The 26,376-nt window shown below is 37.8% G+C and overlaps 1 protein-coding gene across 3 annotated transcripts in view; it reads left to right on the forward strand.

The window, feature by feature from the left end:
- The window catches only part of LOC132104208 (zinc finger transcription factor Trps1-like), a 121,458-nt gene extending 95,600 nt beyond the window's left edge, over window positions 1–25,858 (forward strand). For all 3 annotated transcript variants that reach the window (XM_059509498.1, XM_059509501.1, XM_059509500.1), the window contains 2 exons: window positions 17,091–17,213; window positions 24,460–25,858. In XM_059509498.1, coding sequence (XP_059365481.1) covers window positions 17,091–17,213; window positions 24,460–25,596 — 1,260 coding nt within the window. In that variant the 3' untranslated portion in view covers window positions 25,597–25,858. The remainder of the gene's footprint in view (window positions 1–17,090; window positions 17,214–24,459) is intronic.
- Window positions 25,859–26,376: the final 518 nt, after the last annotated feature.

The raw sequence follows: 26,376 nt of genomic DNA on the forward strand, positions 1-26,376 counted from the left end.
AAAAATGTAATGATGGATAGTCATTGCATGTATTAGAATTAGGCTACCTATATGCAATTCAGCCTATTACTAGTTATAATTATGAATGAAATTGGCTAATTAATTGAACAATCGTGCCAATACACACACATATATATTAACTAACTCATCGCGCGGAGCTTTGGTGAATTCCTGCTTGTCCTGTAGATGATCTGCTCGCACGCTTTAAATTTAGTGCACAAGCAGATCAGTTTCTTCTCTTGAGAAGCATTCAGCTTTTGCACCAACAAATTCCGACATCTAAATAACGATCCGCCATGGCGCGAGCGCATCTTACTCTTAAAGGGAATGGGAGATGACACTCTGGTTGGTTTGTTGAATGTTACACCATTACTCATTAAGAGAATAGTGACAACCCATTCCAAAAATGCGCCCCGGCGCACGGAGCGTTTTTTCGTCGTTAACCCAAAGTCGATTTGGACACGCCCTGAGTGCAGCTGCACCGTGCGTTTTACACTTTGCATTTATATCATTAAAATAGGGCCCTAAGGGTGAAACAGTACATATATTCATCTCTTAACTGTCACGAATACAGTCAGTCATAGGCAATCAATCTAGAAGGGAGTGCGCGGTAATGCAATGCAACCAGTCATGACAGGAAAGAGCTGAAGAAGAGGCAATCTACCATAGATATGTATATACATATCTATGTGACCTACTCACCAACCCAAAACAACGTTGAGTTCAGATCACACACAGGGGCTTGAAGAACCGCCTGCTTGTTTTACATCAGCAGTTTGGGAAAGTTACGGGTTCTTGAGATGCTGCATTGCAGTCATTTCCCAAAATGTAATTTGTGTGGAAGTTTTATGAAGTCTGTAAAGAGGAGAAAATACTGTAGCAGGCAGATCAAGCTCACTGTTTGTGATGTTCGAAATATAGGAAGAATATGTGGGGGTTTATATGGCATTTTTTTCCCTCTTACCTCCATATAATGCATATTAAAGTAGTGTTTATATGCACAGCTGCTTTGCGATAACCAAGAAAACTCTGTATTGCTGCTGTTCCATACGCGCCACTTTGCTTTAAATCTTGAAATTATACAATCTAATTCAAATCAAAATAGCTGCTCATGCTACATGCATGTAGCACTACTGTAGTTTCAAAATAAATGTAAAAATAAATTTCTTGTTGTACCGAAAATCATATCGATCTGTGACCCCAAAACAAAGGTATGTACCAAAGTATGTACCGTATGTACCGAACGTATGAACTAGGGCTGGGACAACGCGTCGAGGTCATCGATGACGTCGACGCAAAAAATACGTCGACGCAAAATATGCACATCGATTCGTCGACCTGTTTTTATGGTCCGATGGACGGATCAACATTCTGTCCAACATTATATAACCAATCCAGGGGTTTTTCTGCATTGATCTTTTTTTTTGGCGGCTGTCAAGGCCTTATTTGATCGGTGAGTGACAGTGACAGGGCGCGTACGAGAGAGAGCCCCGGCTGCGCGCGCACTCACAGTCTTCAAACAACACGAGCGCTTCTTGCTCTCTCTCTCCCTTGTGCAAAATCAAAATCATTAAACACGATAGAAAAAGGACGAAACACCAAAGTTTCACGCGCAGTTTCACTCACAGTCTTCAAACTACACGAGCGCTCTCTCTCTCTCTCTTCCCCCACCCCTCGTGAATATTAACCAAAATCATTAGACACGATAAGAAAAAGGGCGGAACGCCAAAGTTTCACGTGGAGCATTCGGAGATTTTTTTTCCTCCTTGACAGGCTGCTGGCTCCCACTGTTAAATTTTTTATTTTTATTTTGGAAAAGCACTCTCTGTATTAGCTTAAAGCCCTAAAGTTTACATTGGTTACTGTATTCTTTCAATTGCTCTAAACAAGTATTTTGGGTGAACTTTTTTATTGAATGCTAGACATCAAGTTGTTGTTATTTTCATCTGAAAGAAGAACTTTTTTTCAGTAAGCTAGGCCCTATGTGTTCAGTAAGCTTGTTTCAGTAAGCTATGTGTTTTCAAGGCTTCAAGGTTATATTGAATGCTATGCTCTATACAATTGCAAAGTAATGCATTCTTAGTCAGTCTTTTATTTTGTAATTTTAAGAGCAATAAACATATATTGCAATGTTAAGGAATTCATGTTTTTTTTCATTCAGATATGTAAATCAACATGTATAAATTCTTAGTAGTCAATTAATGGGGAGATAATCGAAATCGAATCGGTCTGAAAAAATTAATCGTTAGAGTAATCGATGCATCGGAAAAATAATCGCTAGATTAATCGTTTAAAAAATAATCGTTTATCCCAGCCCTAGTATGTACCGAACCGTGACTTCTGTGTACAGTTATCAGTTATACCCCATTATACACACGTGCATTTTTATAAAGTGGGTTATATTTTATAAGATTTTTATATAAATAAGTAATTGTTTATTATAGTTTAACTTTATACATATTATATTTATATAGTTTAACGTTTATAAGAAATATGAGAGGATATGCAATTAAAACTCTATCTATCTATCTATCTATCTATCTATCTATCTATCTATCTATCTATCTATCTATCTATCTATCTCAGAATATACATTTTAATTATATATGAAGTGATAGTTCACTCAAAAATTTAATTTTAATAATTTACTTACGTTATTCCAAATGTATTTTACCCTTTCTTCTGTGGAACAGAAAAGTCATCATCTTTATTTGTAAAGTACTTATAGTGCTTATACAGTATATTTTGTTTTAAAGCAGCTTCACCGTCTTAAACATGAAAGATTTATCCAATATTTTTTACTTTTGAGAGTTCAGTAACTTGATTATTCAGTGCCAGGTTTAAGAAAAGGTGCAAACATCAAAGTATATTCAGTGTAATAGATATTGGATTTCATTTACTGAATAAATAAGGGTCAAGTTCTCATCTGTTCTAACATAACTTACACACTGTTGAATATTTGTGTGCTTGACTTTCAGCACTTCAATCAAATCAAAATGCCTACACACCAAACCCCTTCATCTCCTGCCTCTGGTGCCTATTAGATTGGATTTACAGTTGCTACATTAATTAAAAGTCCACAAACAAGCACATTTAAGCCTTTAGAGATGTAATTAAAGGTGCTGTATTGTTTTTGACTCTACTAAACCATAAAAATACCATAAAATATTTGCAGATGTTTAAGAAACATGCTAAGTTAACATACTTGTCTATCTGAAAAACAATGCTACAGTCAGTTATTCTCCTTTGAAAATGTGCGTTCGGTGCCTTAATGTCGGGTTTGTGAAACCTGCCCACTACCAGTTTACCCAATTGCATTTTGGCACCCCGGGTAGCCAGTTGACGGAAAAAACAGCATATTTCATTTAATTTCATTCATTGTCAAGTGCGCTTGTTCCTGTTGGTGTCATCAGTCTGGCAACCTGTGTGTGCATCAAGTCTGAGGACAAGGGGGTGCATAAAAAAAAAAAAGTTAATCTAAATTGCTGAAAGTTAATCAACTAAATTAGTTTTTTTTTAAATATAGCTAAAATAAATGGATTGCAACCACTTACCATTAAACATTTTTAGTAAATTCGATGAATCAGTTTTTTCAGTGTAGTTCAACCAATTGTACATACAGCAACTTTAAGAATGGCTTGTGTGAATGCTAGCTAGCAGCAAAGGTCAAAACAGGAAAAGCGATACAGGCACAGAAGAAAATTGCTGAACATGTTGTTTCATTGTTAAGAGTGTAAATTGCACCATACGAGAAAGAGGTTGGATGAGATATCTTTTAGATATTTGAGTTAGTGTGAAAATTGGAAACAGGTTAGTCATTCAATTTACCTGAGGGGCAGATGGGGGCCCTGTAGTTCGACAGTCTCTTTTAGATGGAATTGGTAATGGACCTTAGCGCTGCTCATGCTCATTAAAAACATTGGGCTCTCTGGATCCTGAGGAACAGCCCAGCACATAGAGGCTGTAAATGTTAGAAATCAGATTGAGCTAGTTTCATTATATCTGTATGAGTTAATGGCCTGTTTCTACAGTTTGGCTGGCATTGCTTTGGTAACTGTTGGTATTCTTGGTGACTCTATACAGAAAAATTAAAGTATTTGCCATTCAGAATCCGTAGATTATGTTCCAGTAACTTTTCAGGCATATGACTGATTAAATTTTACTAGTACAGTAAAGGCATAATTGTTAAAAGGAAGGGAACACATTACACTGTTCATGTCTTCATGTGACTTTTTGAATGTGGAGGCCCAGAATTGTGTCCTAAAATAGATTCTCCTCCTCCACTGCTGGCCTGTTTTGCGGATGCTGGTCTGTGTGACCTGCCTGCTCTGATTAGCTAAGTGGTAGGGAAGAAGCCCAGTGTTGGGAAATGAGCAGAGCTCATCAGGCCAGTGGGGTCAAGGTGAACATTGCCAAGAGGCTGTGACAGACTTCAGAAAAACTTTACTTCCTCATCCTTTACTTCCATATTCTCTTTTCCCCCTTTTTAGGACTGCTAAATGATTATAAATTTGAATTAATCACATATGTCAGTATATACAGTGGGGGAAATATTTATGTGATCCCCTGCTGATTTTGTAAGTTTGCCCACTTACAAATAAATTGTTTAATTGTATTGTGTAAAAGTGTAATTTTTATGGTAGATTTATTTTAACAGATAGAGACAGAATATGAACCAAAAAATCCTGAAAAAAAAGCATTATAAAGGTTAGAAATTGATTTGCATTTCAGTGAATAATTGCATAAGTATTTGATCCCTTACCAACCAGAAAGAATTCTGCGTCCCCCAGATTGGTTATGTCCCCATGTGGAACACAGATTAGTTGTGCCACTTTAAGAAGCTACTCCTAGTGTCAGCTCATTAGGTGTATAAGACACCTGTTAACACAATCTTTATCTTCCATTCCAACCCCTCCCACCACCATGGACAAGACCACAGAGCTGTCAATGGATGTCAGAGACCGGTCCTAATAGCGAGGTATAAATGTTTTATCAGAATATATATTAACTAGCTGTTTTATATTTTTTTATATTTAACATGTTAGTTTATCAGTATGTTTGAAAGTATATTATTTAGATTATTGGTGCTTCCATAGGCTCTGTTTCATGCATACACGGTTTAAAACACCAGATAGTTATGAAATAGCCTATGACAAGTACAGAGAGTCTCTCTCTTGCCCCACCCATGCACGATAATATTGTGTATCGGTGATCTCACAGACTGGCGATTATGACGATATGAAAAATAACAGCCCTTACCTAATTTTACAACATTTAACGTTTTCAATTGAGAGCCCTAGTATTTTAATCTATCTTCTCACATTCTAGTGCAGAATTTTTTTTTTTTTTTAAACTATGCATAAGTGTGTTTTTTGGAAAAAAAAATATTGTGGGTTGGTTTGGCCTCCTTCTATTTCTCCATGCAGTCAGTAGGCCAGTATATGTTTGCCATATTCCAACCATTTAGCCCTGGATTTAATGCAACAAAGTGCCATTCATTACCGCAGTGCCTGAAAACTCCCATAATTATCCAAATTCAACACAATGAATTTTACTCAACTAGCTCAAACATCTCCCACTCTTAAGGAGCTAATTTAGAGAGCTCACTTGTTCAGGGTTGCTAGGCAATTACAACCCATGAAACTGCTCGGGCGCTCTACTTGTGAAGGCGGTCCCATGAATAATACACTTTTCCAAACATTCCACAGTCTAGCTGCCCAATGAACACATCATGTTAGTTTTATCAAAGTGGTTTTACTAAGCTGCACTTTACTGATTCAAACAGACAAGGAGAACTTCTTCTCAATGTATTCAATTAACATTGTTCATTATTAAATGATGTTTGAAATGTTCCTTGTGCTTTTTTTCTCCTTTTTGTTTTCATGTACTTGAACTTAATGCACATCCAAACGCGCCTGTGCTGTAGTGTCAGTCAGGAGCGTTTTGTCTTACTGTAGCTTAGTGTCAATGTATAGTGATTTGAGCTGAGGGGCACTGAACTATGGAAGCTCCATGGAGGCTTTATTAGTGTTAGTTGCTGGATGATGGTCCCTTCCTGTGTACTCTGAGTGGGTGAATGATTTCTGGGCAACATGATATAGGATCTCTGTCTGAGCCCCTTGGAGTTAGTCACGCTACTGCTAATTTTAGTTTAGTGGGGCATTGGTTTCCCACAGCTTATCATTTTTTCATCCAGTTTTTCCTGTCATTTTTGAGATCATCATCTATCTCCCGCAGAAGTTTTTTTTTTATGTAAAAACCCATGTAAAAGCAACTTTGTGTTAATGCCTTTTAAAAAATTATGTTTGTTTAATATCTATATTCAACAGCTTCTCAGTTCTGCATTATCTCATTTATTAAAAAAAATTAATATTTCTGTTATCTTTTTAGAGTTATGAATATAACTTTTTTTTATAACTCTTGTAAGTTTTAAAAGTTGATGATTACCAAGAGATGAAATTCAGAAACGTAAGAGAACAAATAATAGTAGAACGTTTGAAGTAATTAAAATACAACCAGCGAAAGGTTCATTTATAAACATTTCTTAAGAAGTTGCCTAGCTGATTTCTTCTAATGTTTCCCATTATACATTGTTGTATAATATAATGATCTGAATGAAAGACCATTTTAAAAATAACATTGAGACCATCTGGTTAATGACACATGCACAAATTACATGTTGCCGTTAATTATAGTCTGATATTTTCATTCAAATTGTACGCATACGAGAAAAAGAGTCTCCAAAATCATTCCCAAAGTAACTTTTATATTTAATATAATGTCTGTCGACTACCCTGAATCCCTGATCCAGGAGCAGCAAGCTGCCTCAACCAGATCTGACCATGTTTTTTAAGGTGTCACTATTATATCTGATCCCACGCAGTGACTGCCTACAACAAAATCTCTCTCTCGTTCTGCTTTTGAGTGGGTACATTTGCCAGACTGTTCTCTGAGGTGGAGAGTATGAGTGTTATCCTTGTGAATTTGATATTTTCTCTGAGCGCAGTAAAATATTGGTTTCTGAGTTACAGGGCAATTATTGGGATGCTCTATGTCTAACAGTGAAACCGATATGAGCTGAAAAGCTCTGGTTATATTTTTGAGTATTTTCCAGTTGGCTTAATTGCCCATAAATCGAAAGCGAGAGTTTGTCTGCTTTTGCTAGGTGTGAATACCCCGGTGTGTGTGTGTGCACTTATGTGGTTTACTTCTTTTCAGCTTAAGTTATTCTCAATGGTGGCGTTCTCGTAACTTGTTGTTTATTGCAAAGCCACGAACGTACAGCAGCCCACATCTTACTTTAGCAAGCTTATGTGAAATTTACAGCAGAGAAACACTAGCTGAGTGGAAAACAGGCTGTCATTGTCAGCGTACGGTGCAGCTCACATTCAGGTGCTGAGTGTTGTGTAGTATAGACTGTCTCTCTCCCACACTATGCAGCTTCACATGTCTCTGTGGCCTGTGTTTCCCCTCCAGGGCAAGGTGAATTGAGGTTTCTATGTCCTTTCTACACAATATTACAGCACACACTATTAAAGCAAACTGTTCCAGAGTTTTGCTAGTGGCAGTTCCCACAGTCTCTATTTTACGTAGTTTGGAGAAGACAAAATCTGATTATTTGCCCCCGGCCAGAGAATATTTTGAAAATGTTTCATGGTGAAGTCTTATTTACATGATACCTCTCAACTCTTCCATCCATCTGCTGTTTTGCAACAATCATTTGGTTTGAGACCGGCTAAAGGCCAAACTAATTTGCAGCACAGGTCAATGACATGCATGAGTGTTCATGATAAGGAAAAGGATAAATCTTTGAAAATATAAATATTCTTTAAAACATGTGCCAAGGTCTTACACCATGTCTACACCAGACGCAAAAAAGCGGCCATTGCAAATCATTTGTACTTTGATTCAGTACGTCATAAATAGAACGTGGCATCAGTTTACTGTTGGGGATTTGTCGTGATGCATCCCGCCACATCCATTGTAGACCGCATCACTGATTATAATGTGTTATATTGTCTTTTGTCACATTGCATCATGCCACTCTTATCCGGGGTAGACACTGTGTTAGAAATGTGTTCACATTGGTTTCACAGGGTTTTTAAAATCTTTTCAATATAGTGTAATCAAGTAAAAAGTAACATTTTCTTACACATTGAATACATGAGTGTACACCTCTATATTATTTAAATAATAATAATAATAATAAAATAGTTTTTTTCTTTTCTTATTTTTTATTTTATTACTTTATTTTATTTATTTAAATTATTAATTTATAAATGATTTGGGGAAAATTATAACTTGAACTAACATTTAAACTGAAAGGTCTAATTATCAGATTTTTTTAAAAAGACTTATTGGCTTTGACAAACCGTCATCTCTATGATATAGGTTTTTTTTTTTTTTTTTTTTTTTTTTTTTTTCTTCACGTTTCAGCAACCTGGTTACAGCATGTGACTGTTGACAAATTTTAATAAACAGTGAAGCAGTGCCATTTTTAATAAGACTTTTCTTAATTTTAAAATTAGCACCGTTGCATCACTTTTCTGAATTTATTCTCAATTATTTTACATTTAAAATGTATTTTTATAATTTTATTTTTATATATATATATATATATATATATATATATATATATATATATATATATATATATATATATATACATTTTCAAAAGGTGTATTCAAGTTTTTGAATGAATTAATGTATGAATGTAATTCCATTTTTTATGTATTTTTTAAAAGAATGAAATAGATGTGTACCAGCATTTAATAAATACTTTTATCAGAGAACAAGTAGGTTTTTTTTTATCTCTAAATTTATTTCTTTTTTATCTATATGTCATCTATAGTAGATGATTATGTGTAGATACAAGAAAATGCTTCTAGATCAGGAGGCACCCTTTCTGTGACTGCCAGTAACCCCATCGGCCTCTGTGACACATGAGCAGGTGTGCCGGTGAAGTCATGCTTGAACTTTTTGCTCTTTTTCCTGCCCGTCATTGTCAGTCACTTTAACTATTGTTTCGCGTCAGATGGCCCCATGTTGTGACATCCAGGACAAGTCGACACAAACAGCATTGAAGAGGACCTTATGGAGGTGACAGATGACACATTTAGAGGCCAGCTGTGGTGTATCTGGATTTCCTCTACTGTCACCGAGACAGGATGTGTCCTCGGAGCTGTTTCTCTGAAGAGGATACCACATATCTAAGGAAGACCTAGATAAGGGATACGGGTGTAGTGATAGTGTCAAAAGGCCTAATGCCTTTGTAGCAGTAAGAGGAGACCAGAGCATTGTTCAGCCTCTGGAATGATTATTCCTGAATACATAAAGCTGCCTACTATTTGCACAAGAAGGAGGGAGACCTTTGATTTTGCAGTACAATAGTCTACTGTCATGACCACAACCATAAGCCCTCTGAGTGCAAATGGATATGTGTGCTTCACACTTCCAGATAGAGACACGTCTGTCTTTGATCATGTCCTCCGATTCAATCTGATTTGGAGAGAAAGCCAAGGCTCAGATAGTCTCGTGTGTCAGTGGGGTACACCGCGGTGCGGTGTGGTGCAGGGCCAGGACAAAGTGGGGTGGATGGGAATTTGGATGGAGATAACAGAAGTGCTGTCTTTGAATGGAAAGCTGAAGCCCATCTCCTTAGAGAGTTTTGGTGGCTTGAATTGGGAACTGGTAAGCTGTGGCATGTTGACATTTTCCTCCATTTCTGTCTTTTATTTACTTTAAATGCATCACGATGATGCCATAATTATCCTTTATGATAAATCTACAGTAGGGCTGAAATGATTCATCGAGTAACTCGATTACAAAAATTGATCAAGGCAAATTCCTCTGCCTCGAAGCCTCTTTTAATTTATTTTAAATCTCACGTCAGGTTCTTTCGCAATTATTTTTTTAATGTGACACAACGCGTTTACGTCACCCACAAAGCGGAAGGAGACACAAGCGCTGCGTCCGAAGTCGCATCCTGCAAGGAGTCAGCAGTGTTTTGATTTGAGGGCGCGGGAAAACATAAAGAGAACGTAGTGGCGTGTGTCCATTGCAAGATAGAGCTTCCATACCACAACTAGGGCCCTGTGATTTCCGCGATGCAGAAAACGCGAAGGGAATTGCGAAATCAAGTAATAAAAACGGAATTTACAGTTTAACGCATAATGGCACGGAATTTGCCAAATTTTGATTGAATTAATCAAAAATAGGTCATTGCACTTACATCAAATCACGATATGGACTAATATCTGTAAATATTAAGCCGGAACAGACTATTTAAATATGAATCCTGCATGTTCTGCGAGTCTGTGTTAATGAATGGAGCAGAAGCGCGTTTTCCTTTATCAAACACACTGAAGCGCGCTCGACGCTCCGGTGATTTCAGCATCTCCTGTCTCACTAGGATGTGAACACATGAACAACATCTCCAGAACTGGTCTGACAGTCACTTAATGAGCATTTGACCGTTTGATTTGAGTAAAACTAGCATCACATCACATACACAGAACTGTAAAGGTACATCAACCCGTCAAAATAAAAGTCCGTTTAAAGACTATTGTTCAGCAGAATGTACATAGCCTACCACTAAAAAAAAACAAAAGGAACATTATTTTTTTTTTAAAGGTTTAATCACACAACATTTCTTCCATGTTTTATTTTTAATAGTAAATCCCCTTTGTTTACCAAAAAGTTGTTAATTTTCAATAATTAAAAGATAAATTAAATTAATGTTTTGTGTTTAATGTTTAATGTGCATCTCAGAAAATGCTTTATTTAAAACCCCAACTGAATGGCACTTAAATGCACTTAATTCATCTGTCAACTTTCTTGTCATTGTTCACAGTACAAGTACAGACAGAGAAACAATGGGTAATAATTAAATGTTTATTTATGATGTATGCATTGCATTCTATGTATTAAAAAAAAAAAAAAGAATTCTAAAAAAGGAAACTTAGTTGTTCATTTTAAGAGGCCGGTGACGGTCACGGAGGGACCGCACGTTCAACATGGACGTTAATACGCACAAACACACACCAAGACTGTTTGGTGATACAAGAGTGTATTGTAATTATTGATCAGAGAGTGAATAAAATACCTGCAACCCTCAGGCCACACTCTCCAATGCAGAAACAAACACAGACTACCTTTCCATTGCAAAGACATTCACATTTATACTGGTGGCCAGCACCATTACCATATGTGGAGGGACAAACTCACAGAAAACACTTTACACATGTTCCCTTAAATATACAGAGTCTGAAACAAATATATTGGCATGATGTTCTACTTAATAAATCTACTTTGATGTTATTAATTCGTTCATATTAAACAGGAAATAACAGCAACAACTCGGCCATGTTGCCCATGAAACCCCCACGCTCAATTAATACATGGTAGATTCCCACCCTAAGCGGAACCAATAATTCCTGCCATTGTTTCTTACCAGGACTCTAAAAATCACGGGACAAACGCTACACGGGAACAATACACATAGTTTACAGGTATTTCATTCACTCTCTGATCAATAATTACAATAAACTCTTGTATCATCAAACAGTCTCAGTGTGTGTTTGTGCGCATGTGTGCGTATTAACGTCCATGTTGAACGTGCGGTCCCTCCGTGACCGTCACAAGACCCAGGAGTCTTATTTTATCTTGCATAATTAATATTGCACTTTAATTAAGCAAAAACACATTTTATCCGATTACTCGATTAATAGAAGGAATTTTTGGTAGAATACTTGATTACTAAAATATTCGATAGCTACAGCCCTAATGTACAGTTGCAACTTGCATATTTAACATGGGATACTGGCTCTAGTTGGCAGTGGCAGTGGTTCTCTCAACCTTTTCGATTCCAAGGCCCCCCTTTGTCTACAATATATACAAAGGCTTGACACTCCTGGTTTCTGTAAATTTCAGAATTCCAGATGTTTTAAGGCCTGAAAATTCTTATATAAGTGTTTCCAGTCATTTATGCTTTACTGGAAAATAGTTAACCATAAGGATTTTTTTTTTTTTTTTATCAAATATTTAGTCTTCAATTTCTACCTGATAAAATATTTTAGAGTTTGGCATAAAAATGTATATTTGTTACAAAAATTATTTTATTAATTTACATGACTTTTCCAGGTCTAGAAATCAAATTTTAGTGTACCTCATATATCCAGGCTTTTCAAGACAGTTAAAACTCAAAGAAAGAACCAGGAAGAGGTGAATCAAAATAAGAAATATCTTGAGTTTTAGTTTGTTTTACATTAATGTAATGGCTTATGTTAAATAAGTTATCTTAAGGGCCCCTGGCCACTGGTTGAGACCCACTGCTATAAGGGATCTCATCTCATATGTTGTTTATATTTTTAGAAATCTTAAGTTTACAGACTTTCAAAAAATAGAACCATGAGAAATATTAATTGTAGTAAAAAATTTGACTACTAACTTGTGCTTTTCAATACGTTAAGTTTTCTTAAATAACCTTCTGGTTGACAAAAAATTATTTGAGACTGTCCTTACTGCATTTTAAGACTTCATCTTGACATGAAGTGCTTGGAGAGCAACGTGAAGAAATGTGAATGGGGTTTGGGAATATTACCCTGAACTGTGGCCTCCCAGGTTCTAGGAGAAATGAAGCTTTCACAGAGTATATTAAACCTTATTTATCAAACTGAATTACATAATTACGACTCAGCAAGAGACTTTGGATTTGCGTAAACCCGGTATAGCATCCACCAAAGATAGGACTTGATGGTTCGATATGTCTGCAATTGTATCCAGATGTTTGCCGACGGCACTTCGATGGTATTGCCTGAGCCTTGAAAAGTTGATGCAGGATTCCAGAAATTGAAATTGTCAGTAGGGGTTCACCTAATTTCCCCGCAGCTGATTAAATAATTGTTTATTTAATGTAAGAGGCCCCGCGGATTGCCTAAGTGAATTACATGTAATTTCATTTCACCGGCTTTGTGTGCAAATCGCCCCCTTTAAACCAAAGAATCCTTTCTCTTACATCCACACGGCATGCCAAATGCGCCATTAGCCGTTATTTTCACATATTACATCTGTGATGGGTGTCAGTCTCCAAGCATCCCCTGCTTCCCCTCATCATTTTAACTGCCTCAGCTTTTAGGCACGATTTTGCTGGCCATCTCACCAAAACTGACTATGGGATTGATGTTGCAGAGGCCTGGAAATCTCCCTGTTGGAAATCCAGCTATTATTTTCAACTCTAAAACAGACATTTTTCATAGATGGCGCATTGTTGAGCACGAAAGTCGACAATGGATGTGAAACCGGTTGCAAAACCTTGAGAGCAGTTGATTATGGTAATAGGTTTAAGACAGAAAGGTGTGATGTTTCTTCCCCGCCTCTTTCACCTGAGACTAGAAGCTTTTAATGGAGAGCTTTATGGGATTGTGGGAGCATGCTTGTTAAATAAATAGATGTAATTAGGTCCTGCCTCTAATTACTTCAGATTCCTCTCACCAGGACCGAATTAGTCCTACTCCCTAAAGCGCCTAGTGTTAGGCATGCGTAATCAATCACGTACAAACAGAATGCACAGGCTACACCCACAGAAAGTAGCAGAGTGCAGCAGGGTCATTCATCACAGCCCGCAATGCAAACAAGAACAGCCATTTTGTTGTTTACTGCGAATACCTCTAACCTTTCGCTACCTGTACACATACTTTTGTTGTAGCCCCTCGCTGTATGGAAGTAAATGATCCCAAAAAATACATAATCCAGCCTATTATTCCACCTCATCCTGAGTGTGGATAAAAGGAAAGCACAAAAGTTTGTTTTGATTATGATTAGTGGTGTTTTAACCAGTGACAGTGCTGCGTTCTAATGCATGGCACCTAGTGAAGGCCATGACGGATACCAGATAGTGAGAGCAGCGCTGAGAGCAGATACAGTGATAAACTGGAGCAGGCCAGGAAACAGAGAGGACCTGGGATCTCTGAGGCCCCTTTAGTCCATGGAAAAAAAACAATGCATCACCTCACATCACGGCCAGACGTGGCAGGCGAGAAAAATCGCCCCACACTTTGGGAAAACAAAGACAATCAGGGCTTTCTCTCGTTCGCCTCCCCTCCTTTTCCTTTGGTGAGCAGCTGCAGAAAGCAAGTTGATTGTGCAAGGGAATTTTCTTTTTTTCTCTTGCCAACTTGTTCTTTTTTTTAGGTGTAATGGAGAGAGAAAGAGATAAAAACAAAAAGCAGAACCTGGCAAGGCAAGGTACGCATTCGTTTTTACAGATGGCAGACCTGGTTTAGTTGATAATTGAAAAGGAAGTCTGGGATTGTGCACCATTCAGCAGGAGAAGGCTATTTCTGGGGTTTCCTGTGTAATTGACCTAAGACCCGCTCCTCAACACATTCACATCTCAACTTGACACTCCCACTTTTATTTGATCCCACCTCCCTACTTAAAATGTAATGAACTGTCACTATAGCTTGCTTATTTTGCGTAATTTTCCTTTAGATGGTTGTTGTGGACTAACTTAGGATTGTTTTTGAAATTGCTTTGACCTCATGTCAGTCCAACAAGTTATTATCATGAGCCTCTAAAATATAAAATATTTTATTTTTTTTTGCTGTAGGAAAAAACACTTGTACATTTAACCAAATATATAAAGCCTTGTCTTTACAATGAACACAAAATGAATGACACTGAACATTTGATTTCGTTTTGATTTCGTTCGTACATTTTGATAGATAGCCTACATAAAATCATATTTCTATAATTTTTTTTATCATTAGTTACATATGTAATGTCTCTCTCTCTCTCTCTATCTCTCTATATATGTGTGTGTGTGTGTGTGTGTACTGTATGTATATATATATATATATATATATATATATATATATATATATATATATATATATGTATATATGTATGTACACACACACACACTTTATGGATAGGAAAAAAAAGCCTTATAATTTTTTTATTGCTCCATTTATTTTCTCCATTGATGAAAATAGAAAATAGAACAGGATTGTTTAATTTAAGAGTCTAATTAATTCTAACACTGAAACAGTCATTGTTAGTGGACACCAGAGTCAGATGCAGACTTGATCAGCCTTTCATTCTGATTTAGTGTTGGCTCTGAGAGTCAGAGCTTTTGATTTATATTGTTTTAAATCCAAAGCTTTTGACTCACTGTATACATAACCATATAAGCTTTCTGGATGGCTGAACAGGAGGCCCAGAGCAAATGAATGATTTGACCAACAAGATAAATTATCAGTTGTGTTCATACTGTGTGTAGGTTGTATGTATATTAACTCTCTGTGGCTGTTGTACAATAACTGCAGGGCAAGCGGAGGGAACACATGTGAGTGATTTGGCTCTGGAACCCAGAAGGCCAGGGAGCGAAGTCCACAAAGCTGATGACGGACACTTTGTTTTGCTTGTACCGCTAGAACAGGATAGGAAAGAATAAATCAATCAATCATGTCTAAACTGTCAGGACTAGCATGTGGCCCTCTAAACCCCACTGAGATCAGAAAATATATACATTTTCACTTAAAGGTTGTAAGAAAGATTCTGACGTAAATGAGCCATAATTCGATTTTGAGATAATCTTCCAGTAAGGTATTGTGAGTTTGTGATGTATTATATGCCATATATCTTACAGTCTAAGAGGGACAGTCCAATACTTTTAAGGCATACAGGTTTGGAATTAAAAATGTAAATTGAAGTAACAATAGAATATTTAAAACCATCAACATACCATAATAATGACACAGTACTTTTGTAAGGAATAAGACTTTGATTTGGATAAGTTTAATGCTTAATGTAAGGACAGAGTCATTGTTGCTGCAAGGAATTACAAACGTGTGTTTATGTACCTACAATGAGTGTGCCTACCTTTTTATGTGCACCATAAGAGATCCCTCCCTCTCAGCCTGAAATGCTGCGTGCATCAGAATGATACTCTGTGGTTGCAAAGGGCAGTTGTCGGTGTGACTTTGTATTTGCTGATAGCTCGTGGAAAACATTGCTCCATCTCATTAAGTTATTGCCATCATTTTTATTCTTTATGACTGTGCGGGCTACCGTCCCTCATTCTCTTTTCACATTCATTTCCTATGTATCTATGATTAATGGGAGATGTCGAAGTGTAGAGTGAGCAAGCATCAGCGAAGGTGAGATCATAATTAGTTTAGCTGATGCAGGGCCCTCCAATGGCGCATCTGGATGGAAATATTACCCTATAGGAAGCTGGCGGCGCCCCAAAACTTTTTACTGATATGTTGTGAAACACCCGATGAATCAAGTGCCCTTTTCCCTGCCAAAAAAGCTCTAGCGACTCGAAGCCAAAATTATGTCTGCAGAAAGCTTTCCATTCTAAATGTATTAGAGCACAATTAGGAGCATTGTACTTTTCTGGCAGGAGAAATGTGCTCCCTGCTCAAGCCGTCTGAAGTTAGGCTAAATAAATCTTACACATTCTATAAGGCTAAATGAGTTTTGCAGGGACCATAATTGAGATAATTCCTTTGATTTGCCCCGGTTGACTCTCGGGTATTTCTGTCCCGTCCCGGGAGATGATTCATGTGGCTATCTTTCTTCTTTTTTCCCTACTTGGGTTTATTTTTTCCCTTCTCTCACAGTAGAGTACAATATTTCAAGCTACTAGATATTTTGAGTTCCAGCCATATATTTAAAGGTTCCTGTCATGCATGTGTTGGAGAAGAGACATTTATTGAAAGATCAAAATATTTATGTCAGGCCGGTGTGGGCCAACCAGTTTGAAGTGGGTGGTGTTGTTGCTATCACAGCGGTATCTTACAAAGCCTATTAATCACGGGAAGGTTAATTAGTGTATCAGCTTGGTTCTATTAATTGTGCCTCATCCTGGCTTTCTGATTGGACACATTGTGTCCCTCTCCATCAGAGCTGACATATCCCCTGCTGAGTCTTGGGACTTTTTTCTCCTTTTTCCTCTGCCTCTCTTTCTTGATTTGTCATTTACATTCACCTCCCATCTCCATGCTGAGCATGAATCTCCATCCCTCTTTTTCTCCAGCCTGCTTTTATTTTGACTCATTTTGGCTCTCTTTTTATGATTTCAGAGACGGCGGGGCTCGGGGGTCTTCTGCGCCAACTGTCTAACAACCAAGACCTCGCTGTGGAGGAAGAATGCCAACGGTGGCTACGTGTGCAACGCGTGTGGCCTCTATCAGAAGCTGCACTCGGTAAGGGGGGAAACTAAGAAAACATCAGTGCAAGAAATGGCGAGAACGCCTTGCCGGCCCACCCACAAATCGCAGAAACAGAGTTCAAAATGTACGGAGAGGTGACAGCGTAGCAGCTCTGGTTTGATCGCTTTATTTCTGTGCTGTCAGGGGAGGACCCTGGGGGAAGAGCCCTTTTGGCCTTCCTCAGCCCTGCAGCCAGCTAATGGCCCTATGGAAGTAATTTTGCACCAGCTGGGAGCCCCACTTCCCACAGTCCTAACAAACACCTGACCTTAAGACCCGAGACACAATCCCTTCTGGCACAACCTTAAAACCCAGTCAAGTGGAGTCTTTCTTTAACATTTATTCAGCTTCATGTTGTTCCAAACATACATTTATTCTTATTATAAATCTTTATTTATCCAGGTAAGTCACTTAAGAATGCATTCTTATTTACATCAACAGCCTGGCGTAAAAAAAAAGATGTTTAGTAGTATGTCCAAGCTGCTTTTTTCCATATGATAAAGTTACAGATGTTTAGTGCCCATCCACTTTCATAGTAAGAAAAAAGCAACTTCAAAATTGCTAAATATCTCTTTTTGTGTTCCAAAGCCTAAGTCTATTAAAGTCAAAGTTTGGAAGGGCGAAACAATTATGACAGAATTATTATTTTTATTTTTTTAGCTTCTCCTTTCAAGATTTTTTTAAATTTCCTTTATGTAAGAGTATAACATTCCTATTTATTTTCTCCATGGGGAGTTAACGTCATACTCGCAAACTCTGTGCATGCGTTATTGTTAATGCATGCTCGAGTAGTCAATTGTTTCCGATAGCGCCGACTAGTGGTTGAAGTCCTTGATCACTCGACTTGTCCATGCAAGCCCTAATATATATATATATATATATATATATATATATATATATATATATATATATATATATATATATATATATATATTGTCTCTCACAGTGCTTCATTGGATTGTAGTTCTTTCTTTGTAGTTCTTTCTTTCATTAAAGCTGTTAAGTCTTTTTTTAACTTTTTTCCTTCAAAAGGTTTGTAATGTTATCATTCACCTCATAGCTGGTTGGTTTGATTCATAGCATTTAAGTCTTTAACAGAGAAATAAATAGCAAAAATACTTTAGGAACAAGGGGAACTAATAAAAAGTGATTATGCACTGTTGCATTTAAATATAGACATACACACCCTTTCTGTTTATCGAATATGAGATTTATTCATCATATAAAAGCTGAATAAATAAGCTTTCCATTGATGTATGGTTTATTAGGATCAGACAATATTTGGCCGAGATACAACTATTTGAAAATCTGGTCTGAGGGTGCAAAAAAAAACAAAAAACTAAATACTGAGATAATCACCCTTGAAGTTGTCGAAATTAATTCTAATAAAAAATCAATAATTTTGACCCATACAATGTTTTTTTGGATATTGCTAAATATATACCCCAGCGACTTTAGACTGCTTTTGTGGTCCAGGGTCACATATATAATGACATTCATTAATGCATAAAGCTGACTATTATATTAATTCTTTGGGTAAGTCTGTGTGAACTGTGCACAAAGAAAAGAAACTGCTCGTTTCTGTACTCGGTCACTAAATTTTTTAATTTGAATTGCTTTTTAGCCTCTGTTCTCTGGTCTCCCAATTTAATTTTCATATGAATTAGCCATTTTTTCCACATTTGTAGCTATACCTAAAGCTTAGTGTGCAGCCTCGAAAGTGTTCTGGTGTTCTTCTATTTCCTTTGAAATTGTGTCTGGATAAACATGATGGGTAAACAGACTCGAAAACATGTTGAGTATTTAACCCGGAGAAACAGAAAAAGCATTGTGCTCGGGCCTGTAGCTGGACTTAACGTTGCTTTTGCATTTTAATCTTTGGTGCTCCTTGAGAATTGGGTCAAGTCTGTGAGTGTTACGGTTTCTTCCCGTCTTGATATGCAATGTTGGAAGCACTCTTTTGCCTCGGTGGCCTCGGGGTATCGGGACCAGTGCTTGGGTGGTACAGCTTCGGACACAGGGGGCTGACTGAATCAGTGTGGTCGGCTGGGGTAAGGCGTTTAGGCACCTCAGTGCCTGGACCACAAGAGGCTCTTTCAGGGGCCATGCCACCTGGTGGCTTGAGTCATGCTAACTTGACCCAGCACAGGCACTCACATCTGGCCATCTGTCTGCACCGCCTCATCAGAGAGGGTGCTATCAATGGGCGCTTCACAGCCGCGCCTGTGAAATACTGTACGCTCTATTTACTGCCCCACATTAAACACTGTCTGGTGTAAATAAGTTTCCTCATGCTGGAAGTTTTTTTAACTTTGACATTTATGTTGGATCATCATTCATTGATGCAGCAACTGTACTGATGCTCGCATCTGTCTTTGCTCTGGGTTCCTGGGACAGAAAAGGTGGGGTGGCCGTGACTTTTAGGGGAATGGGAACAATTCTTGACAGTTTTACAACTGAGATCACACTGCTATTAAAAGCTGAGGGAAGATGAATTTGATGAGAGTGGAACACAGTGACTTCAGTTATTTTTCAGCCCTAATCAGACTCACAGGCGATAACTGGTTGCACACGAAAAAAAATGTGACATATTACAGTTTAAAATTGTGTTCTGTTTTAATATATATTATAAAATGTAATTTATTCCTGTGATGGCAAAGCTGAATTTTCAGCAGTAATTACTCCAGTCTTCATTGTTTCATGATTCTTCAGAAATCTTGGTTTTTCCAGAATGTATTATTTAATTTGTTCATTCATTCTAAAATGCTGATTTGCTCAAGAAACATTTGTTATTATCAACGTTGATATCAGGAAATCGTAATACATTTTTTCAGGATACTTTGATTAATAGACTTTTCAAAAGAACAGCATTTATTTGACATGAAAATCTTTTGTGAAAATGTAAAAGCCTTTTGATCAATATAATGCATCCTTGCTGATTAAAAGTATTTTGTTTCTTTCAACAAATACCTCACTCTAAAACATTTTACGGTAGTGTACAATAATAAAAAGAATAACAATGATAAAAATAAAAAGTTCTACAATTTATTAAGTAATTGTATTGCATAACATGTTTACATGTATTGCAACTTTTCTGTTTGTTATTTCTCCAAAAACTGTATCTTGTATTTAGCTTGACTGAGGCATGTTGTGTGCCCTGTGACTGTGGAAAAAAAAGTGAGCAGGAGTCTTTCCAGTGCACAGGCTATACAGAAGTAACATGTAAACCAAAGAGAAAAATGTGTTAATATGTGCTTTATTAACACAGGAAATAATGAATCATGCATTTCAAATTGTTGATAGCTGACAGAAAATAAGTCACACTTTTCGTCTTGACAACGGCAAAGTTTAAAGTGGCACTAACCCTAACCCTAATGAAAGAATGTTGTAGACATCTCAGAACGTTTAATGACGGAAATGTATGAAAATCATTGGTTCTGATATTTTTCATGTCAACTGTTATGACCTTAAACCTATTATTGAGAACTGCTGCCTTTACTCTTATTGAGCTTATTTATTTACATTTGAGACTCTGGACCACAAAACCAATCTTAAGTATAAATTGGAATATCTGGAATCTGAGGATGCAAAAAAATCTAAATACTGAGAAAATGGCCTTCAAAGTTGTCCAAATGAATTCTTAGCAATGCATATTACTAATCAAAAATTAAGTTTTGATATATTTATGGTAGGAAATGTACAAAATATCCTCATGGAAAATTATCTTTACTTAATATCCTAATGATTTTTGGCATAAAAGAAAAATCTATAATGTTGACCCATACAATGTGTTTTGGCTGTTGCTAAAAATATACCCCAGTGACTTGACAATTTTTATTTATTTTTTGGTCCAGAGTCACATTTGTGCAATGACTTCATACAGTGCTGGTGAAAATGTGTATTTCCCTCAGATTGTATACAAAACTAGCAATAGCATAGATCTGTATTTTATTAGTTCTAGCTCAGTGCTCACCTTTGATGATATTTGAAGATTACAGCTGTGTGGTGCGATGAGCTAAAGCCTGTGCTTTCTAGCGGAAGACTAAATGATCATTTGGGCGTTTTTCTCTGGCTTTTTTTTTTTTTTTTTTGCTCTTCTCTGTATACTTTTACTCTAAAGTAGCTTCTGCAATGGACCATCAGGTTGTGTACATGTCACACTCCACTAGAAGCTAATAAACAAGTTGTGGAGACGTCTCTCCGAAGCCCTCGGGATCCTTCGAAATGCTGTCGATTGGCTACAAGATTTGTTTGCCTGATGTTTCTGTTTTTGGTTTCTGCTTTAAGATGCTGAGTCATTTTCGGCAGTTTGATTTTTGAAGCGGAGTAAAGGCAGTGGGGCTGTTTAGTAGAAGATATCTCATAGTCTTTCAGGTTCCTCGGTTTCACTGATGGCACGCTAACGCAAGTCAGCGGAGACTGTGTCCTTCATGTCAGCCTGGCAGTCAGTTTCCAGTAGTATTTTTATATTTTTGAATAAAAACTTTTATATGCTGTACAGAAATCATTTCATAATAGCACCTCATAAAACCACACTGTAGAGAGCCCTAAATGGAGGTCTGGGATCCTCGTGCCAGAACACATTGCAATAATAAATGTCTCTCAGATTTTATCTTCTAATAATAGGACCTGACATGCGTAGTAGCCATGCGCCAATGCCTGACAAAAACGTGCAGCTGCCTCCGTTTTTCTGATTCACCATCATGGAACTTTTTATGTGGGATGGAGAAAGAATATGTCGTTCGTTCTCCAAAAAGTTCTTGCAGCTTCTGAACTCTGACCACTCATTGGAACAAGAAAGCCCAAAAGGTAGAAAGAAATATCTGGAATAGCAACCAGGTTCTGCACAGGGTTGTTCACAGACAGCACAGTCGAGACAGGCCTTCTAGGCTCCTTTGAGCATTTAATACATTTCATTGTTTAAAAATAAATCTTGCTTGGTTTTACACTTACACATACCTGTAAGTCTTTAGCTGAGGTACTTAAACTGTCAAAACTAGATAAGATTAAATAAATTGGGTATATTACACTACCATATGTTATTACAAAAGAGACTTATAGAGCTATTTTTCTTTTTGTGCTGGATGCATTTATTTATTTATTTATTTTTGGGGGGGGGGGGGGGGGGGGTATTGTCATGCACATTAAGTGCCATACACCTTTTATTTGTATTTTTTCCTATCCCTTTTTTGTCATATACATTCCAGTTTAATACACACTTATTATATTTTTCATTCATTTTTTCTTCTTCCAGAATTAACTCCATATATTCTGGTTTCCTTCATACTATAAAATCCTTACATTTTATTTTTAAATGTACAGGGACAACCAAACTTACCCCCCCCCCCCAAGTCAGTTATTCATTTTGTAGTTGTAAAGTACTGTAGATATAATCGAAGGCTTTGAGACTTTAATGTCTCTTTTCTGGTTTGATATTTGAAACATAAAAGTCAAGAACTCATAGCCAACTGATTAATCAAGTGATGTTCATTTTTTAAATAATAATAATCATTAGAAAATTATTATGAGGAGAAAAAAAAAAGATTAGGAAAGGAAAGAATGCCCTCTGTCTGTAGTGTGTAGTGAGGGCCTGACATGGTCCAGCAGTAGAGGGCACTCTTTCTGTTTGTCTGGCTTTCATTCCCGTCGACGGACGTCCTTTCTTCAGAAAGACAACAGGCCTGACATGTTCCAAAGAGTGATCTCTTGCATTTTAACACCATACATCACAGGACATTAACTGAACTGAAGCAACACAGTCAGATTTGTTTTAGATTTAACTCCAGTCCCCAGTGGGTAAACATTATTAAAATTATGCAACTCCTTTGCATTATTTTTGCATAAATAATTTTCCCCAGCTTTTAAGGGAAAAATCAGTACCAGAGAAATTATAGTTTCCTTCTGTCATACTGGAATAATCAGGCTTCCCAAGCCTCGCCATCTTTGAGAGAGCTTGCTTTCCTTAGCCTACAAACATGACAGTGGATCTGGGTGCTACAAAATCAAGTGGCTACCATACATGATTGATTCCTCCGATGTGCCTCTACCTCAAAGTCAAAAGGTGGTAAAGGGGAGTGACATAGTTCTTCTGCCAGTTATCTCTGGGTCTGGATCTCTGAGTCGTGGGTGATCTCTTCATCAAGCAAGGACTTGGAAGAATGTGCCTGACAGTGCAGAAGAAGAGTTGCGTCACCTTACTGAAGTTTCCCCCCTCAGCCCCTGCCTACCCGGAAGGAATCTGAGCTCAGAAAAATAGATTACAGACAAGTGCTCCATTATTTCGTCCGTGTTGCAGGTCTGCCACTGAAGGAAATATGCATATCTCACATCTTTCCAACCACAGTAGTTTCCATTTTAGCATAGACGTAAAGGATGAGAAATGAGAAGGAACATACTTTTACGTTGGGCTTTTTCTCGTGAAGTAGCACAATTGATTTGGAGGAATTTGATTTCTCTCTTTCAGGCTGAAAGTCACTTGTATAATTCACTCATTTATATTTGTGAATTCACTGTACTGCCTTGATTTTTGAGCTTGGCTTACATGAAAATAAAGCAGTAATTAATAGCCATTTGATGGCAGATTATTATGCTAACCAGCCTAATTACAGGAGTGTGTCCTCTGAGTCCCAGAAGGGATGATTCACTCCACTGAAATCACAATATTAGATCAGAGAGGCAGTAAATAGATCAGGTCCAGTCACACACGTTTAGGGAAGCGTGTGAATATATTTTTGTTTGGATCACACTCATGGATATTGTAACGAACCGTACCCAAATCTGGTATTAAAAATGTTACATTTATAACACAGAAGCTCTGGTTGCAGCTTTGTGTTGTTTTTCATTTATTTTATTATTATTTTTTTTTGTTTGTTTAAAAACGTGTCTACATGTTTAGAAATGCATTGTTGTTTTGATCATTGTGGTTTAAGTATTAAGTACATAATATTATATATATATATATATATATATATATATATATATATATATATATATATATATATATATATATATACACACACATTTCTTAAAAAAATTTTTATTGCAAAACTTTATTGCAGTTTAAGATAAATAGAAACATTTGAGAGAGAAAACAACACTCAAAACTCTAAAGCATTATCATCATAGTAGTTGAATAAACTGAATTTAATGTTTATTTTAATAAATTTATAGTTAAGAAAAATATGCATCATGTCATTGACCCCTGTTTCAAAATGTAATAATTTGCATGTCTCCTTTTCAGACCCCTAGACCGCTGAACATTATCAAGCAAAACAACGGCGAGCAGATCATCCGTCGACGGACACGCAAGCGCTTAAATCCTGACCCTGTACAGTCTGAGCAGGTGGGGTCCAAGCAGCAGCGTGTCAACAGCGAGGAGCGTCTCAACGGCAGCCCCTTAGAGAGAAGAACTGAGGAAGCAGGATCTGATGGGTCTTTATCACGTGCTGAGGCCCAAGCCCAGTTGGGTAAATACGAGGCATATGGTCCTTCAGGACCCAAAAGTCACCCTAGCCCCCGCTCCACCCACGCGTTCCTCGTCAACCAGACGCTGGAGATCCACAAGCGTATGCCACCCCTGCATATGCACAAGAGTCCTACAGACGGTGGGGCCGAGGGCAACGGGCTCAGCGCAGGACCCCAGGGCGGCGACGGCAAAGGTGGCTCAGAACGAGGCAGCCCTATTGAGAAGTACATGCGTCCATCGAAGCAGGCCAGCTACTCTCCTCCTGGAAGCCCTATCGAGAAGTACCAATATCCGTTCTTAAACCTCCCCTTCCTCCACAACGACCTGCAAAATGAATCGGACTGGTTGCGCATCTGGACTAAGATGCCTGTGCCGGGCAACCCGGGCCACTACCTGAGCCCAGTGGCTGGCCTTCCCAATCCGTGCCAAAGCTTTGTGCCTTACCCTTCCTTCGGCTTGACGCCTCATTTCCCCCCACCAACCCCTTCTGAACCCGAAAGCGACACGCCTCTCGATCTAGCCATGAAACATTCCAAACCCAGTCCTACGCCCAATGGGACCCTCGTAACCAAGGAGAAACAGGCGTCACCTGCTTCTGAAAGAGAGCGGGAGACAGAACGCTCAGATGAACCTGAAGAGGAATGCTCTTCTTTTTCTTCACAAGTCTCAAAACCAGAGAAGGTTGATCAGGCCACACAAGATGAAATCTCAAGCAAATGCGCCCACTGTGGCATTGTCTTCCTGGACGAGGTCCTGTATGCCCTGCACATGAGTTGCCATGGTGACGGCGGGCCCTTCCAGTGCAGTATCTGCCTGCACGCTTGTGCCGATAAGTACGATTTCACAACCCACATCCAGCGAGGCCTCCACCGGGCCGCCCCCGAGGCGAACGCCAACCCCTCTAACCAATGAGCTTTACAAACCTGCAATCTGAGCACAACTAGAGCAGTGAGGAAAGCGAGGGATTGTACAAATGAATGCATTGAACTTGCTTGAAATGTGCCAAGATGGATCACGGTGCCTAAGCAGCCAATGCAAGAAACTTCAGTCAGCATAGCATTTCTGTGGGAGCTCACAGAAACACACTCACACACTTTTAAACTTTTAAACAAAGACTACTTTTTGAAAACATCGGTACATGTAGCTACTCAATCTAGATAGATTTTCATTAGTCCAGGTATAGAAATTTTCAACAAGACAGTTCAGCAAGCAAGGTACATCTTCTCCAATTTATCGCTTCGTTTCTCATCGTTGTGTGTATTCACAGATTTATGGAAAGTTCTCTTACCTGGTCCTGATCAAAATGAGGATGTGTTTCTGCATGTGTGGCTAAGTGTAGAAAAAAGTGGCAGTCATCTGTCACTATGGCAACAGCATAAATGACTGCCGTCCTCAAACATCCAGCATCCTCAGGGAATGTGTATGGCTGAATAGACAACATTAGTTTATAGTCTGGCTGGCTCGAGTTGACATTATACTAAATGTCTTATAGTTTTCTGTTTGTTGGTTTAATTTTTTTTTTTTTTTTTTTGAAGTTATAGGGTTAGGTAACTCAAGTCTCAGAATTCCATCAAAACTTTCAAGCTGCTGCCTTAGTTGCTGGGATGCAATTCTCTACTTTAGAAATTTGGGAAGGAATTAAAAAGATATATTTTTTTCTAGGTTGTTAATAGTAAAATCATATTATCAGTG

This window comes from Carassius carassius, chromosome 25, assembly GCF_963082965.1.
Source record: "Carassius carassius chromosome 25, fCarCar2.1, whole genome shotgun sequence".
NCBI classification, from domain to species: Eukaryota; Metazoa; Chordata; class Actinopteri; order Cypriniformes; family Cyprinidae; genus Carassius; species Carassius carassius.